Source organism: Penaeus chinensis, chromosome 24 (genome assembly GCF_019202785.1).
Source record: "Penaeus chinensis breed Huanghai No. 1 chromosome 24, ASM1920278v2, whole genome shotgun sequence".
Classification (NCBI taxonomy): Eukaryota; Metazoa; Arthropoda; class Malacostraca; order Decapoda; family Penaeidae; genus Penaeus; species Penaeus chinensis.
In genome coordinates this window covers 21,218,136-21,238,135 of record NC_061842.1, presented here as the reverse complement: position 1 = coordinate 21,238,135, position 20,000 = coordinate 21,218,136, and the positions used below count along the sequence as shown (strand labels likewise).

The window sequence follows — 20,000 nt, the reverse complement described above, 5'->3', positions numbered from 1 at the left end:
ATATATAATATATACATACATGTATGTGCACACTTATATGCGTATATAAACAAATGTACATACCCACAGATATAGGGCATACACACTTACATATTACATATATGCGTAAATCTCTCTCTCTCTATATATATATATGTATATACTTATATAATGTATGGAATGTATATATATATATATATATATATATATATATATATATACACACATATATATGTATGTATGCATATACAAATATATATATATATATATATATATGTATACATATAAATACATATATATACATATATATATATATATATATATATATATATATATATATATATTTATACATATATATACGTATATAGGCGGGTGTAAATATATATTACATATATATACATATATATACATATATATATATATATATATATATATATTTATACATATATATACGTATATAGGCGGGTGTAAATATATATTACATATATATACAGATATATATATATATATATATATATATATATATATATATATATATAAATATGTGTGTGCACATATATGTGTGTATATTTGTATCTATGAATGTATATAGCTATATATACATGCATACATTACAGATACACACATTCACGTGTGTGTATATATACATATGTATATATATATATGCTTGTGTGCGCGAATATATACATGTATATGTTTAAGTTTGTGTCTGTGTGTATGTGCATGAGTGTGTTTTTACACATATTATGTGTACACACAAACATATACATATAAATATATATAAATATATATATATATATCTTTGTGTGTATATATACATAGAATACATAAATATGTGTAAATATGTGTATGTGTGCGTATAAATATATATAAATATAAACAAATATACATACATATTATGCATGTATATATACACACAACTCTAAATCTCTCTATATACATACACATACATACACATATGTATACATATAAAAATACACACATATGCATATGTATGTATACATATACATTTGTATGTATATACACATACATGTGTATATACACATACGTATGTGTACATACATATGTATGTATATAAACATATGCATGTATATATGCATATTACATATGTATGATTATATTTCCATATGCCTGTGTATGTCTGCATATGTATGCATATACACATACGCATGTGTATATATACAGAGATGATATATACATATACATGTAAATATACATATGTATGTATATATACATATTTATATACTAATGCATGTGTAAACACATAAACATGTATATATACACACATGGATGCATATATACACATGTATATATACATATGTATGTATATATGCATATGTGTATATTTATATACACATATCTAATATATACATACATATGTGTATATATCTATATATACATACATATGTGTATATATCCATATATATACTCATGTATGTATATATACACATGTACATGTAAATATGTACGCTTATATGTACATAACCATGTATGCATATACATATGTATGTACATATACATATGTATGCATATATACATATGTATGCATATATACATATGTATGTATATATACATACGCATGTGTATATATACATATGCATGTGTATATATACATACGTATGTATATATGTATACGTATGTATATACACATGTTTATATACAAATTTATGTATAAATACATATATATAAATACATATATATGTATATATACATATGCATGTATATATACATAAGTATGTGTATATGTATGTATATTTACACATGTATATATACATGTTTGTATATATACCTATGTATATATACATACATATATATGTATGTATTTATACATATATACACACACATATATCCGCAACATATATACATACATGTTTATATACTTACATATACGTACATATATGCATGCATATATATACATACATATAGATATATAAATGTACATGTATTGACATACGCGCGCGTGCACACACATATTAAACATTTACACACATTCACATATATATATATATATATATATATATATATATATATATATATGCATACATACGCATACATCCACACAGACAAATACACGCATATATACATACATATATTCACATATATATGCATATACATACATATATACACATATGTATACAAGTATAATGTACATACAAATATATACACATATACATACTTATATACACATGTATGTCTATAAACATATACATGTATATGTATACACATATACATACATATATATACACAAATATTTTGTATGTGTATTTTGATAGTTTACATGTACATGCATTCCTATAGTAGTGTACTATGCATATGGAATAATGATTTGCAGATTTGATATTGCAAAAATAATCTGGATAATGATCGATGAAACAAGTATAAATCAACACACTGTCGCACAGCATGGTTCAGTAAGACCCGTAACAAAGGATTATCTGCATAATCCTACATTTTCTCTGCTACCCTATTCACAATAAGGTCAACAACACTCGATATTGCTCCTTGTCTACTAACAAGATGGAATGATCGAATGAAGCACCAAAAATCACTCACCATCTATCTATGCATATAAGCACTCCACAACGCCAGCAGTTCCAAGTTCACCGTTAAAGAAGGGGCCATGGATATATAGCAACCATATCGTATAGCTAATAAGATCTTATTTAGGTTTTGAGGTTCCTCCTCTGTGTGTGGCGAATTTTTCATACCATAAATGACAGAACACAAGTAATGGAAATTAATCACTTCCTATGTTTGATGCCGATAGATGCCAGTAGTTGGTATGTACTTCGTTAAGGGTGTTTTCACTGACATCTATTGGTCATCAAAGAGTGACCCTCCCGACTTAATGTTAGATATAATTAGTGCAAGTCACCTGACTTATCTTTACTTATTTATCCACACGTCTTTTGCAGCAACTGCCTGGTACTAACCAGGTTAAGTCCATCCATACTCACTGTAGTGAATTTAGAGGCGTGTGAATTTAGAAACTATTTTTTTTTTTTTTCATTGAGTAGTATTTCGTTAAGTATCGATAGGAATTAGCATAGTCATACTGACTGAATAATCGCGCCATAGTTACCATAGAGAAAGTTGTTAATAAACGAGAAAGAAAGACATTTATTTTGCGAAGTCCCCCTTAAAATCAGGGGACGCTTTTTTCTGTATTCAAATTTAACGGTAGCTTCGATATCAATAATTTACAAAAGTTATTTGATTCAATGTGACTTTATGATATACAATATGAATTAACATCTTGAAACATATTTGATTTACTTAGCAAAATATAGACGGCTTCGTTGTTCCATTGAACACTATCGCTACATACACCATCTTATATAATGAAATTATATAGGAGTTTCGAATAAGTTAATCAAAAACAAAACATAACAGTAAAAATAACATATATTTTACATTGTCAAAACAGAAAACAAATCACATACATATTTTTTAACGATCATTACCATTATATTTTAATTTCACGATGGACGCGCTGAAGTCCTCAGTCGAATCGTGTTGGCCGAGTACCTGTCCATTTACTTTAGCTTTGCGCAGTGGCAGTATCGTAACCAATGAGGTTTAACCGAGGTGCGATTATTGCTAGTTGAAAACTTTTCCCAATACCCCGCCTGGGCGTCGTGAAAGACCGACGGCCATGGCAATTTTTGATAGTCTGATCAAGGGCTGCAAATTAACTAATATAAATAGATACGAATTTCTGGATGTGTACATCTGTGTATATATGTAGCTATGTGTATGTATATGATCTACCCTGCACATTCGGTTGACAGTCCCGAAGAGGTTCTATGTAGAGCAAACGACACGGTCATTACAGATAATGGAGCAAGCATGCTGAAAGGCAAGGGATTGTTTTCAGTCGGGATTCTGCTATATGAACACTAATGCATTATCTTCACTTATATTACATGGCAATTTAGCTAATCATTGGATGTTAAATGCGAAGCAACTCGAGAGCATGATTCTGGACTTGTAAACCTAGTTAATAACGGGAAATAAGGTAAATAAAATACTTACAGATACTATATAATTTGGAAATTATAATGAGTTTAAAAACATTCAAACAAAAAGCTCGCGTGGGCATGATTATATTTGAAGATCGGTCCTGGAACCACCGGAACGCTACTAACGTATTCTACTTAACGTGCAAAAATATTCCAAATTATCTAACGAAACGTAAAGCTGCCTACAAAAATTACCATTACTGGCAAACTTAGTATGTTACTGCCTTAACGAACGAAAGTTAAATGAAAAGACCCGTATCCGGGGGGGGGGGGGGGGGGGGCAACACATAAAGACTGTAAATTGCCCAGTGTGTCTTTCCGATGCCACTACCGCCCTTTCACCCTCCTGTCTATTAGCGTCTGCTAAACTTGCCTCCCTCACTTAATAACAATAATAGATAAAGAGGTGAATAATAGAAGGGAGGGGGAGGGAAGGTGAAGTGGTGAAAGTGAAAGAAGTGGTAGATTAATAGAAGGGGGGCGACACCCCTTGCATGTCGTTCTTTGTTTCTGTTATCTTCATTTGGTAAGGAAGGATGCAAGTGTTATGGTATTTGTGATTTTAGTTTTATACTGATTTTTATTTTTAGGCTTGCAAACAAAGTGAACAAGAATTACTATTATGTTATTACATTTAACGAAGAACAAGAAAGATTTTTGTTTGAGTTTTATATTTATTATTTTTAAATTTATTTTATTGGTTTACTTATTTTATTAATTTATTTATTTTATTTTATTTACTTATTTTTAATATTTGTTTTATTCATATTTGAACAAGAACAAGTAAGTTCTTTTTATGGATTTTAATTTTGTTATTTTGTATTTTATTTTAACTTTTGTTTTTTTTAACTAATTTTTACTTTTTAGTTAATTTTATGTTTTGTACTTTTATTTTGTGTTTTTCTTTACATATGGCAGAAACATAGAAATAACATGGCAAACAAGAATGGATGATGAAGGGGAAAAAGCACTAAGAAAGTAAAAGGTAGAGGGTGATGATGGTATGGTGAAATGGGCGGAGAGGGAAAACAAAAATGGATATCTTGCTATGGAACCGAATCAAGTGATCAAGTGTACGAGTTAACATCTGTGGGGAATTGACTGATGTGACAACTGGGTCTGACTTCAAAGAAGGAGGGGACGAAAGGAGAGCATGAAATAAATAGTTAAATAAATGCATAAAATAATATAATATAATGATGATACGGGTGATAACAACAAAAAACAAGAAGAGTAAACAACAAACAATAAAAACAGTGAACGTAAGAGAAATGGTGCAAAATAAACGAACGAAAACCAAAGGAACAAAGTGACTAAATATTTGCAGACTATTAGCATAAATGGAGTGTGGTGTTTGAGAACAAAAAAAGAGTGTAACAATGATTTATTTATTTTCTCCTTTTTTCCGTAGAACATCTCCATCCTGCTCGTCCTCTGACTCGCGTGTTTGCCTTATGCGATTGCACGAGTGCACTCCCGTAATCACAGGCATTCGAGTCAGAGTCCGTAACAAGTTTGTGAGATGTTCAGTCCGATGCGATTGAGTTCTAGCTTCGCCTGTGCCTTCTATATATGGCCCGGCCTGTGTCAGCTTTTTACGGCTGTCTCATTTAGTTCTCTGACACTCGGTGTTTACCATGGCGGTGGGATTGCCAGCAGGCTGTTTTAGTCGGTCCCTGTCTCAGGAATTGTGTATGCACACAATTCTCTAAGCAATGTGCTAGTGTGGCGTTCCGCTCGCCGCAGTGCATGCAACACCTCTCTTTACGGTCTATTGTTTCTATGATCTGCCATGCACAATGGTAACCTAGGCGCTTTGTGTGAAGAATGACTTTGGTACCTCTGATTATTTCAGAGAGTGCCAGTGGTTCATAGCCTGTGGCATCTAAGTACCAGCTGGCCGAAGGGGAGGATCTCGTTTCCTCTCTGTGAAGCTGCAGGAGGAAGGTACGGGCGGCCGCAGTACACTTCTCCTTAAGTAATTTTCGGCTTGGTATTAAGATCATGGGATTTGGGGGCATACCCCTGCCAGTGATGGCTAGTCTGTCAGCAAGCTCTTTCCCTCTGATGCCAATGTGGCTAGGGACCCAGTTAATGATTATTCTTCTACCCTGAGCAAGAATTCTTTGTGCTCCGGTAAGTATCGTGGTCAGGAGGTAGATGTCTGTGGGTGAGCTGTGCTGAAGACAGTCAATGGCTGGCCTGATGTCTGTATGTATGACCACGTGTCCTTCCCTTAGGGAAACGTGGGCTAGGGCTCCCATGATTGCAACTGCCTCTGCCTGTAGCGAGGAGGCATTGTCTGTTACCCTCATGGATTGTGTTGCATCCCTTGCTGCAAAACCGGCGCCTGCAGTGTGGCTCAAGGGATCGACCGATTCATCCATGAAGTATGTTCTACTACCCGGAGTAGTGATAGCTGCAATGACCCTCTGGACTTTAGACTAGGCATGCGTTATAGGCTCTTTTTCATTGACAGGCTCATTATATTGAACTCTATCGAAGTTTGTGCCCATGGCGGGGCTTCGACAAAGTTGGGGTGGGGGGAGTCCATGCCCTTAGCAAGAAGCTATTCTTTGAGCTGATAGCGTATCAACACCCTGGCTGTGTGAGACAACCAGTTGTTTGCAAAGAGCTCGTTGTCTTGTTCTAAGCGTCTGACTAATTTTTGTCTTAGGCTTGTGTTCCTGGGAGCCTTGATGACCTTTTGACCGGAATTGTGTTGCCATTAGATCGATTCGTGAGTCCAGGGATAGAAGGTTTGCCTCCATCAGGAGGTTGAGGATCTTCATCCACCTCGGGGCACCCAGGATGATCCTGGCAGCTTCATTTTAAATTGTCTCCAATTTGTCTTTGTACTTTTTCTTGGCGGCAATTAGAGCGACTGAGGCATAGTCCACAACGGGCCGGACGGCATGTACATAGAATGATCTTAGTACTTTGTGTCTGGCTCCTATGCAGCTTCCAGTCATTACTCTCATGACAGACTGTCTTGCTTTGGTTTGGTCAACCAGGTACTGAACCTCCTTCTGGAAAGAGAGGGTCCCATCTAGCCTTATCCCAAAGTATTGGAAGTCCTGGACCCATTCCAATTCCACTCCCAGGATTTTCAGACTTGTGCCTTGAACTCTATGTCTCAGAGCCATGGCTTTGGATTTGGCTGCAGAGATCTACAACATTCCTCGGACAGAAGGCTCCAGACATCACTGGGCTTTATTCAGGCTATGTGGGCCAGTGGTTGTGATAGCAAGATCGTCTGCATACGAGATGATTTTGCACCCCACTGGGAGGTTTATAATGAGGATGCAGGACATTAAAGTGTTAAATAGGGCTGGACTGAGAACCCCACTCTGTGGCGTTCCATTTTCTAGTGGCATGTGCTGTGATAGGTGACACTGGAATTTGACTTTGGCAGTCCTGTTCCTGAAGTAGTCACCTATCCAAGCCAAGAGGTTTCCTTTGATACCCTTCTGGATCAGGCTTTCCTGAATGGCAAGAGGACTTGCGAATTCAAAAGCTTTCTCCAGGTCAAGGAATACTACCACAGCTGTGCCCGTGCTGATTGTGCTTAAGAGCGTGGCTATGCTGTGTGTTGTGCTCATGTCCCTGATGAACCCATGGAGGTGTTCATGGGGGGGTCCCATTTTCCACCGGAACCGGTTTAGTACCATCCTCTCGGCCGTCTTGGCCAGACAGCTGAGGAGAGAGATGGGGCAGTACTTCCTTGGCTCCTTTGACTTTGGGGTGGGAACTATGGTAGCCTTCTTCCAACTCTGGGGTAGAGTGGAAGTTTCCCAGGACTTGTTGATGAGTTGCAAGAGTGCAAGCTCACCTGCTAGTCCTAGGTGGGAGATAATGGGGTACTAGATCCCATCAGAGCCCAGGGCTGTGTTGGAACTAGATTTGTAGGCTTTTCTTAGTTCCCTCAGAAAAGATAACATCTAAGCTACCGGGTTCAACTGCCCTTTCTCTGATCTGAGCAAGTCTGTCTGGTTGTAGGCGTTCTTGTCTTGCTGGCAGACTGTTGTTGCTTGTTCTCACAGAGAACTCGTGCGCCAGTCTGTTTGCCTCTGCTTGAGGGTCATGATGTGTACACCTCGGGGCTGAGCGGCTAGTAGCTCGCCTAACCTTTTGCCACAGCTCTGAAAGGGTGGTTTAGTGGTCGTAGGACTCACACCATTTCAACCCATTTTCCTGCCTGACTCTGTTGGTAGTGATCTTGGCATCCCTGACAGCCTCCCTTAGGGAGGGCTAAGTTGTCACGGGTTCTTTGCCTTCGGAATAATTTTCGGCACATGTTTACTCTGTGGTTGACCTCCCTAATCTCATCATTGAAGTATCAGGCGTCTTCGTGACTCATGGACCCAAGCCGAGTTTTGGCTATGGTCAGTGAGGCTGCTTGATTAATGACATTTAAAAGTCTGGCTTTAAGCACTTCCCCATTTTCGCTTTGTGGGGGGTTCATTGCATCTTAGACAGTGGGCCAAGGCATTCTGAAATGCCTGCCAATTGGCCTTGTCTGTTTTCCATCTTGGATTCGGTCGTGGCATTTGGGCTGGGCCAGCATCCATGAGGGTAGTTACAGTGCCATAATGATCACTTATGACGGTCTCAATGACACACCAGCTAATCCTAATCCACCAGAGTCGCAGTGGCCAAAGTGAGGTCTAGGACCCCTCCTCTGACATGCGTTGGCTCTTAGGTATTGAGGAGAGCGATCTCAGGGAATGTTTGTTCATCAGTGAAAACAGCAAAATATCACAGACTTCTTTACGAACAAGAGCATTCCATTCACAAAATACTGGATACTATGCCAGAAAAAAAAGCAGTCCTCACACTATAGGGGTGTACCAGTTGGAACTGTAGGGAACTGTACCTAGAAAGACAACTGTCATGGGTCCGGTGGTTAATGCAAGTCCAGCCTTCTTGGTCCGAGGCTTAAATCTCTGCCGCAACATTTGCAATAAAGTGGCCATAGTTCAGTGATAAAGTGTTCGCTGTATGACCACAAGATGCTGTGTGTTCTCCGAAGTCCTCAGTCGTAGCCAGGCGCGACTATTACTAGTTGAAAACTTTTCCCAATACCCCGCCTGGACATTGTGAAAGACAGACGGTCATGGCAGTTTTTAATAACTCGATTTAGGGCTGCAGAATTGAAATTAAGTGAAATGTAGTGTAAAGTAACAGGTATTCTATTCAGTCATGTCCCATGGAAATCACTATCATGTTCAATACAATATGGAACACCGGCTAATTACACTTGAATTTTGTAGGTTTTAAAGTTTTTAATCTTGACTATATATAGTGTATGTAATATACGTTGCTCAATTTCCAATTATTTGTGCATTAATCAGCATAGATAACTTTTTAGCAAACCTGAGTTGTCCACTAGCCCTAGAAATAGAGACAGTGTCAGTTTCCAAAACGGACCGATATGTATATATGTGTGTGTGTGTTTATATATACATACATATAGAGCCTACTGCGCTGGTCCAGCCTTCGTGGTTTCGGGATCGACCCCCCCCCCCCCCGCAACAGTTGCAACAAAGTAGTCATGGTTCTGTGGTAGAGTGTTAGCTTTGCAATCGCAAGGTCCCGGGCGCGCGGTTGCCTAGTCCCACTCAGCTAACTCAACTGTGATTGAGTAGTGACATCAGTATGTTGGAGTGGAAAGGAAGTGGATACCCTACCGAATTATCCCATGGCTTAGAATAAATTTTTATCCATGGAAATGTCGTGACTGCTCAGTAAGATGAACTTTTTATAATATGTTGATACATACACATATGCGTAAAAACACATGTACATATAAATATATGTATAATGTATGTAAGCATGAATAAACTACCGTAGGTCAATATATGCATATATATATGTATGTGTATGTATATGTGTATATATATATATATATATATATATATATATATATATATTTCTTTGCATGTGAACATGTATGCATACACACACGGCACTCATGTATGTGTACATATCGTGTATAAAACACATGTTCATATAAGCACATACTAACTTACGTTTTGTAACTACATAGAGTTATGTAACTCGCCCCCACCTGCTTAGCACATTAGACAGACACATTCTATAACCTATACACACACTATGAGTGTATGTTCGATAAATGTTCGAGAAGAAATCCACCGATCACCATCCAGAACGGTGAAGTAAATGCTCACCTAGTAGTATTGATTGTTATCACGGGGTATATGTGGTCCTGACTGGATAGTGCCCACTTGATTCTAATAATAAACGACCAGCGAACAGACATGACTTGGCCTAGATCAAGTGACTTACCCAACTAGAACATGGGGTCAAAAGTACGAATTTCCAGCTGCAGGCCACAGCTTGCATGACTCCTGTCTCCCAGTAGCTTGGGCCGCTATCGAGGCAAACACGTGGGAGAGCTTGGCCCAAGATGGAACAGACCAAGGTAGAGTGTATCCTCCTCTCTCATGGACCTTGGTGTGTACCTAGAAGCCATTTTGCCTCCTCCTCCACTATTGCCACCTCCAGCATGAGAGCCCTGTAGTACTAGAACTTTACCCCACCCATGTACCGTCCCACTATGGCAAGAAAGCTCCCCTCAGGGAAGTGGACTAGCTAGATTTGCCACCAGAATGGCAAGCCGATATTGGGACTTTTTAGAAGTCCATACTGTGGAATCCAGGACTTTTATTCTCGGAATAGGAAACAGTATCAACAGGGGATAGACTCATGGAGTTTTGTCATTGTTGACTCCGCTTCATGGAATGCCATACTCATTTGGGTGGAGAGTCTATGACAAAAGATAATTAAGTTTTATGGCTAATCCACGTTAGGTCATGAAGGTGCTGACAATGGATTGGCTTTGCTTAAAACTTATATGTATTAATCTTTGGTTCTTTTTATGGGTTATAAATTATTTCGAGGCATATTAAACATATAAACATATTAAATATTGCACTTTCATAGTTATATGCATCGAAATTTCACACATACAAATATACAGATAAACATAAACGTGGTTGGTAGGCTGTCGTCAGGAATTCCGTCAGTGAAATATCTGTGGAACGAGGGAATGAATTGTCCAGGCTAAGACTCCTTCACCTGGGGTAGGATAGAAAAGCAAAAGCCCTGGGTAGCTACAGGTGGAGCGGGCTGTTGCTATAAGTTATAATATGCGCGGTTCAAATATTCACCAATCGTTGAGTATACACAAGAAATGGAAGATTAAAAATAAACGAGCTTACAGGAGTGTTCAGGTGTGGAGCGCGAAGCAGAGTGGTAGACCATAGAATGGCAACCACTTTTTTTTTTTTTCTTTTTTTTTTGACGGTTATTTGCGAGCTAGAAAAAAAGATAGAAAGAAACCTGTCACTGGTTTATTTTCACAGAATTTAGCGCAAAAGTAACGGCTTCACCATCATCATCATTTTTTTCTCATTTCCATCATCAGCATAATTATTATATTTATAATAGGACATACCATAATCATCATTACCGTTATCATCATAATCATCATAGTATGTATCACAATCAATATCATCATGATTATCATAGTATCATAAAGATAATCATTATTATCACGTTACTGTTGTATTGTATTGCATGTACCACCCATCAGCTAACCCTCAATTAAATGTGTATTTCCTTTTTCTCCTGTTTCTTTATCTTACTTTTCTTTTTCTTTTTTCCTTATAGTTTTGTTAACATCTAATCAAGAGTTATATTTGCTAATCTGTAGCATATTACACAATTCCAAAACACTTTTTCTATCCCAATTCCAATAATAAAACGGTTTGTTTATCACATGTGAATAAACATATAAGAATGCATAAATCAAAGAAAAATAAACACAAGGGAAAAACATGTACTTCAGTGTAGTTTTTATTTTTTATTTTTAGGGAGATACAGTTTCGACGAACTGAGGAAGACAAGGCGACGTCGGAGAGGTCCTGAATCATGCAGTGCAGCCTGAATCAACACGATCCGGAAGAGGCCTTGTTGAGGATCCAATCATTGTACGAAGTGACACGGGTGTACACGCCAGGGAAGCCGTCGAGGGCACACTCCATGCCGAAGCTTACGACACCGATCTACAGGATATTACATAATGTTACTGGCGACAATGAAGTCCTTAGGTTTTAGCTTAAAGCGCGCGCGTGTGTGTGTGGGGAAGGGGCATATACACTGAACTGTGCAGATACATATAAATGCACATATTTACATGTATGTATGTATAAATAGATGGATAGATGTAAGTTAATAGTTAAATACATAGACAGATAAATGTATTTTACATATTTCTGTATTTGTACTATTACGAATTATTGTGTGGCGCCGTGAACCTGTTAACTACTGTTTAGACTAGTTTACTCCTAACAATGGGGAGAAACATGCAAAAACAAAGTGCAGGTAATTAGGCATTTCGACTGCTTTGGTGTTTGTATTGCGAAGGTAGTGTAAGCCAATGGTTTTCCAATTGTGGGGCTTTGGCAATTCGCAGAAGGCAAGGTAGTTTGGCAGAGGTAGTCCCACTCCATCTTGATTTAAATCCTAGTTGGCAACTTCCGAGCTAAGCACCACCTCTTTCTTTTTATTCATTGCAAATATTACATTTTATTTTCTTTCCTTTTCTCTTGGTTTCGTTTTCGATTATGTTTCTACCACCGTTGTTACTGACCCATTTTCAAAGAATAAGCATTGATGAAAATACCACAAAATATTGCACAGGTTAATCAAGTCAAAAAGTGGGCGGAGTTGATGACATCATCACATCTAGCCAATGGGAGTGCACAGTGAGATATCAAATATAGCAATATCAAATATTTACTAAGTATTGTTACAATTAACTGAAGTAAAAGCACCCACTTTTGCTTATCATATACTATTAACAACCATCAGAATGGATAAGTGTCAATTTAATTTTTAGGTACAACAAGGTAAACGGAAGTGGAGCTACATGTTATATGTACCTTGTTAGAGTGGGTGCAGAAGAATTGTAAAAAATACGAAAAAAATAAGGAAACATAATTGTGTGTGTGTGATTAAAAAATATATATTGGTTATGCTTTGTTATGATTTTAGTATTATACAGCTATGAATGGCAGTGGCCACAAGTATATACGTATACCAAAACTGGCCCATGGTCTAAAAAATCAGTGATGTCTGCATACATGTCCCGAGAGTCAGAATTTGCATGGCCACTTCATTTTAATTTAACAATGCTACCGGTATGAACTCATGAAAATACAAGTATCACAATCTGGTTCCAACATAGTTTGCCATAATGTCAGTTAAGAGGAACGAAGGTTGAGTGACTTACCAAAACCCACTTCCCATCTTCTTTGATGAAAAGTGGTCCTCCTGAGTCGCCTTGGCAAGAGTCCTTCCCGGGATCGGCTGCACAGATCTGGGAGAAACATATTTTCTTAAACCATTGTTGACTGGTACACGAACTGTCCGCTGCATTTGTGTTTTGTGGATTGTGTTTACACTTAACTTGCTTTTCTTTTCTCTCTCTGATACTATGAACATCGATATTATCATTAATATTGATACTATGCGTCATTAAAATAGTGATAGCAATTGAAAAAAATATATATAAAATCAAAGAAATGTGAGATTGGGTTTAACAATCGACTCTTTCGTGACTAAGCTTTTGTAGGGCCATCTCTGAAATCACAGTGATCATACCATGAATTTTTATTATAGTATTGAAAGTAATAATATTAAAGCCTTTGGACTCAGAGACTAACATTTTACTTTCATTCTATTAAGTATCAAAACATACATACTAGGTTAACGGATTATCATTATAAAGAGTTCTGACATGAGGCCTCCAATATCTTATGTCGCTTTTCCCTTAGTGAAAGTATAGCATCATAGGACACATAATGGTTGTATTAATTGATTATAAAACACATATTATATATTAGACCATTAATGTTCCTCTATAGATTCTATGTTATGTATCACTGGAACTCGAGATTATGTCTAAATCTTCGTAGCTAAGTCTCTATCAGCCCATTATCTAGAATATGTAATACTGAAAACCTATCTCCTACTATAGTGACTGTTAAAGTGTCTAGTAAAGGGGAAATTGAAACTGAAATTGTTCTTTAAGAAAAGCTGCTGATCGGTCTGAGTAGAGCTGTGACGAGTCTGCAACTGGTCTCTAGTTGATGAGGATTGTTGAATATGTTTTCTTGTATCAAGCCCTCTGAAGACCTCGGGTCAAGCTGGATAGCACATGTAGCCTATGAGGTGTTTGGGTCAACATGATCCTGTGAGCTAAGGAGGACAGTTTCGAGAGCTGTGTTGTGAGTCTGGCCTGGTGTCTTGATTGAGGTCTTGTTGGTAGTAGTGTCAGATAGGGAATTATTGTTCCTTTTTTAGATACTTTTCCGGGGACTGTCTGTAAGAATATTGGACGAAATTTTGTATATGGCTACATTCAGCCTATCTACCAACAAGTATAAGACATATCTGTAAGATCGTGGTTAGGAATGGTACGTCCTGAGTAGAATCATTGAAGTGACTAGAATTTGAGTATGTTGATGAAGTCTGGAGGGGATAGTTTAAGCATCAGGAAAAATGTTTTTGTTTTTTTTAATGCGTGGAGTTTTCTTGTGAAGATTCAAGATGTCTTGCTTACTTTTATTTGAGATTAATATGATTGCAAAAAAGGTGACATGAAAGTTCTGCATCCACTATGGTTACTTACGTGTTTTTTAGTGACAGGGAAGCCACTGGCTTCGTAAGCGTTCTGACACGTCTTCTGCTCTGTGACTGTGACGCCAACTTCATTCAGTTTCGACGGAAATGACCCCTCTGAGAAAATAAGTGCTCTTACAGACAGGAAGATTAAATAAAATACAATGCAATCTTTCCCTTTTCCTCTTCTTTCAGGTTGTATTGTCAGTAATGTGTGTAAAATGTGTGTGCAGTGATTTTGGTATTATATGCATTTACTTTTAGTCCATTTGGGATTTCAAGAGACTAAAACGTTTTCCTACCAGGGGAGTTATTTCGGCGTTGGAATAGCAAATATTTTTTTTTTTTTTTTTTTTTTTGTATTATTATCAAACAGTTCGAAGTGATTGGAACCGATTAGCCGTTTTCACACCAAATTGTCACGTCGCACGTGGCACGCCATTTGGAAATGAACATCCAGAAATATATTCAATCTTTCACACAGAAGTGATGTGGTACATTTCATTTGCCACGTGCAACTTCCCGTGCGATACCGAGATCCGACTAGTGCAATATTTTTCAGCGGGCGACCTGCCACCTCGAACAGTATTGTCAGATTTTGATGGAGTTTTTACAAAGTCATTATTAGCCAAAAGAGAATTAAAAAAACAAAATAAATAACATATGAAAACATTTGACTGTATGGCATATATAGAGTAAATTTGAAGAGTCCAGACAGGCATTTGACAACACGGCTTCGGTTCCCCAGTGAGGGAGGCTTTGGATGAGAGTAACCACGCGCAGTTTTGCAGGACGAAACAATACAATGTGTGCCTGCTCTCGTGCACAACTGTGCTTCTTCCAAGGAACCAGTCAACGCAATATTTGTACATGCTGTGGAGAAAATCAGATGATTGTTTGATACATCACCGAAGGGCAAATACAATACTCTCCATACCAGAATTATCAACATATTTTGTGAGAGAAAAATTCCATGCAAGTATTTTCAGGGAATTAGTTCAATGCTTTATTTCGAATTTTGTATCAGAGTGATATCATGCTCCAATCCATTCAAGTCGTACATAATACGAGAGTATATAAACATGGAGTTGCCGCTCCTGCTGTCCAACGAAAACGGGTGAATCAGGTATGAGCGAAGGCAACTGTACATGTGCAGTCGTTTAAGCTCAGGGGGCACCCCAAACTTACCCTTATACACCCTAGGCAGAGAGAGCGGAGGGTATTAGCACTGATTTGCCTGCACTTTATTCCTCCTAGGGACATATAGATGACTGTCGCAAGATTGCTTAGGACACAGCATCGTCATTCTCCGATGCTGTGAAAGCGGCCTGACACGCGCCAGGTGCAACGTTGGTCTGCCCTCTGCACTTGTTCTACCCTTTCATCCCCCCTCTTCCTTCATCTCCATTTTTCCTCCGAGGCATGTGCAACGACGCAATTAATATTGTTATAATGTTCATGAACTTCGACTTTTTCCCCCCACATAAAGCATTCTTACTGTAAAGTTAAAATGGTCCATGTTAAATGAGGTGACAATGTAACGACACGTAATGGTATATAGGTCTGTATGTCACAATTACATATGCACAAGTGTTCTCCACATGTTAGCACCAGTAGTAAAATATGTGATTCACTGAAAATATTCAAAGACTGCATATGCTATTCCAATATCCCCGATGTTAGGTATCAGTTACGGTCACATTGTTGATTTATAGTTAGCTGATAAAGCAGGGTTAACTATACTTAGGAAATTAGTGCCATTGAGACATTTATATGATCTAAGTTTCTTAACATTTTTAGAACGAACAGGACAGGAATAGGGACAATGTTTATAAGTATCAGTATCAAGTGCATTTATAGATTGGTGAATTGGCCATCATTAAGAACTGCCGGGCCCAATAGTATACACTATTTGAAGGTTACTTCACCGAAATGCTAAATAAATTTACCGCCATTGTCCGTGTGTTCGCTTTTGCCTGTGACAAAAGTCTACACATTTTTATTTCAGAATTTCATCTTAATATCATTATCATTATCATCATCGTTATCATTTTCATCACTGCAGCTATATTAAACACGCTGAAATGTGTTTTGTTCAGCGTCATAGTTCAGTATGCCAAATGTCCGTTGCTTTTTAGCTGCTCAAAGTATTTTACAATTTGGTTATGCTAGTAACCATGATCTATGTATTCTTCATTGTGACAGCTGATTTTTGGGCGAAATAAAAGACTTACGTTTACTGTGATGACTTAACTCAACAGGTTACTAATGGCGTTTTTGTAGCACAGTAATGGACATGGTGGTGGTAATAGTTTAAGGACGGCAGTAACGATAATAGTGATGACGTGTTAGAAACGGTTAGTAGTGATCTGCTTTTCCGTGAATTTTGCAAAGAAAAGCGTAATAAAGTACATACGGACAACAATTTTAATGATTACATTAAAGGTTTCAGTATAACTTAGTCATACCGAAACAAGGGTTCATATATCTGATGCGGTTCGGTAGTGATTTATTATGATTAGACCGGTCTGGTAATGAACAGCGGGGGGGGGGGGGGGGTGAATGCTATCTCGTCACATCAGCACAACTTCATCTATGGGTCATGATGATGGTGTGTGTGTGTCAGGAATCCCAAAACTTTATAAAAATGTATTTAATGTATTTAAGACTAGCGTTCATTTGTGCATCAAGGTATCGCATAGATAAACGGCAGTACATTAAGTACGATCGCAGCTTTGATCAAGATAAACGAATAGTTCGCAGGTGTTACCGTATGTAATAGACCCTGTAATACAAACAGTATATTTACTTGAATGGCTTCCACTAAACTAGGTAGAATACAAAAGGGCATTGTTCCCTAAATCCACCATAAACAACCCATTCAACATTGCATATAATCGAGTTACTTGTGAGTGCATGCCTTTCTGTATTTTATATTCTTTTCGTTATCTTTTTTTCTATACTTTTATTATATTCGTGCCATTAACTAGTATATCACTGAGGAGACGAGAAGGGGAAAACGGGATTAGGTAACCACATATACGAGCTTCCTTTTCTATGCAAGGAATCGAACTTTTAAGCAATAACTCCAGCTGTACTGTACTTCCCTTTATGACATTTTTTACAATCCTGCAATTAATAGAACTCTCACAGACAGTTTATTAAAAACCTTTACACTAACAGCGTAGGAAAACAATGGAAACCTTAAAATAATACTAATAATAATACTAATAATAATGATAATGATAATAATAAGATAAAATAAAAAAAAAAATAACGAAAGTCTTTACCCATGCAAAGAATAGAACTTCTGCAGGCAATTTACATTACAAAGAAACTAACACACCAACTACACAACACATACTTTCGTAACCTTATTAATATAAATCCAAATAAACCTAAACAAAAATTAAGAGAAGAAAGAAAAACAAATTCACGTTGACAAATGCATGAACGAGAATGAATATCTTCACAATGCAAGATATGTATTTGACCTATTTATATCCTCGTATACATGTATTCTGACGGAGATCATCTAAACCAGTCAAATATATCTCTTGTGTTGTGAATACATTCATTCTCCTTCATACCTTTAATACACGTTTACAAGAATAAAGCAAAATAATGATTACGGAGACTCACGGTATTTCAGCGACCCCCATCCTGAGACAACGGCCAGGCGCCCTTCGAAGTTATTGTTGGGAGGGAGGCAGATAGGTCCTACGTTGCTCTTCCATACCAGAGCCTTTCTAAGTGTTATGAGAGCGATGTCGTTTTCCTGTGGAGGTTAGCATACCCGTTAGCACTGGCGGAGAAGTCTGTTGTTCATTTCTGAGTTGCTTATGATTATTTATACATGTGTATTGTACATCACACATTATACATGTGTATTGTAAATCATACATTATACATGTTTATTGTACATAATACATTATACATGTATATTGCACATAATTTATACATGTGTATTTATACATCATCATCCAGTAACTTTAAATTGAGGGAGGGATGAAATGAAGTATATGTATGAAGTATGAAGTGTATCTATTACGGGTGCTGTGGAAATCGTACTGTTAAAACTGAATTGATTATAACCTACCATCTCTTAGAAATGGATGAGGCATATATGTAAATAAATAAATAAAAAATCACAGCTGGATATGCAAGTAAGAGTTAATGATTTTTTAACACGTGTTTTCTTTTTCCGTTTCAGGTGTGCTGAAATTAATTTTGTTAGTTATATGAACCTGTATAAACAGAATAACGTAGGCTCATAAACAGAGCAGGTATAACTAATGTGAAAATGGTTGGATTTAATGTTCACACATTTAGGTCGCTAGTCCAGGTTAAGACTGCATTTAGGATCGATAATAAAACGAAAAAAAAAGAAAACGTTCCAATGTAGCCGATATTCTATAAAATACTAATAACAGTAAACTCTAGTTTTAGAAGAAACTTCTTTATCTGCAAAATGCCTTATGTAATATTGAATATAAAATGTACTTTTTTCTCATATATTTCGTTTCATTGTTGACCTACACTTTTATTATCGTTGTTGCTATCATATGAGATCATTTGGTATATACTTTATTTCATCCCCATGTTTGTTTACATTGATCTACTGATTCACAGCCTACTACGTTGAAATTAGGGCAGTTTTACCAGAACATTTTACAGGACAGTTTATGACAATGATACTGCATATTTTTGTTGTAGCCTATTGAGTAATTCTATTCAAAATAGTATGATATAATAACATATAAAGCAATATCCCATCACATGATTTGGATCTCAGCTCTCTTCGCTCACACACACACACACACACACACACACACACACACACACACACACACACACACACACACACACACACACACACACACACACACACACACACACACACGAAGCTTACCTGTGTGTTCGGGTTATATTTCGGATGTGTGGCGATTCTTTTAGCGTCGATGACCTGTGTGTCCGTTTCCTTGTCAGAATCGATGTCGTACTCTCCGGCCGTGACTTTTACCTTCACGCTGGGGGGGGGGGGGGGGGATTTGAAGGAAAGTTAAGCGCTTTACTCTGTCTTGATTTTCGTTTCGTTACTTTTCTTTCTTATTTGTATTATTAAGCTTAGTGAATGGTCAAACACCCTTCCGTGTTGATACCGTGGTAGAAAACCCAACAATGTCAAAACTAGATTTATTGAAAATGAGACTACAGTTTCGAAATCTACCTGGATTCCATCTTCAGCTCTGAAGAGGAAAGGGAGAAGAGGGGGTATAAAAGAGAGAG

At 37.2% G+C, this 20,000-nt stretch overlaps 2 protein-coding genes and 1 non-coding gene across 5 annotated transcripts in view; 1 reads left to right on the top strand and 2 right to left on the bottom strand.

Annotated features, from left to right (window-relative positions):
* The window catches only part of LOC125038086 (transmembrane protein 47-like), a 415,038-nt gene that overhangs the window by 284,285 nt on the left and 110,753 nt on the right, over positions 1-20,000 (bottom strand). The window lies entirely within an intron of this gene.
* LOC125038408 lies at positions 3,523-3,663 on the top strand. Its single transcript, XR_007116051.1, has one exon. It is a non-coding gene; the product is annotated as a U4 spliceosomal RNA (small nuclear RNA).
* The window catches only part of LOC125038083 (serine protease filzig-like), a 24,328-nt gene continuing 16,202 nt past the window's right edge, over positions 11,875-20,000 (bottom strand). For both annotated transcript variants that reach the window (XM_047631333.1, XM_047631334.1), the window contains exons 9-13: positions 19,624-19,741; positions 18,354-18,489; positions 14,722-14,828; positions 13,321-13,407; positions 11,875-12,091 (exon numbers count right to left, since the gene is read on the bottom strand). In XM_047631333.1, coding sequence (XP_047487289.1) covers positions 11,975-12,091; positions 13,321-13,407; positions 14,722-14,828; positions 18,354-18,489; positions 19,624-19,741 — 565 coding nt within the window. In that variant the 3' untranslated portion in view covers positions 11,875-11,974. The remainder of the gene's footprint in view (positions 12,092-13,320; positions 13,408-14,721; positions 14,829-18,353; positions 18,490-19,623; positions 19,742-20,000) is intronic.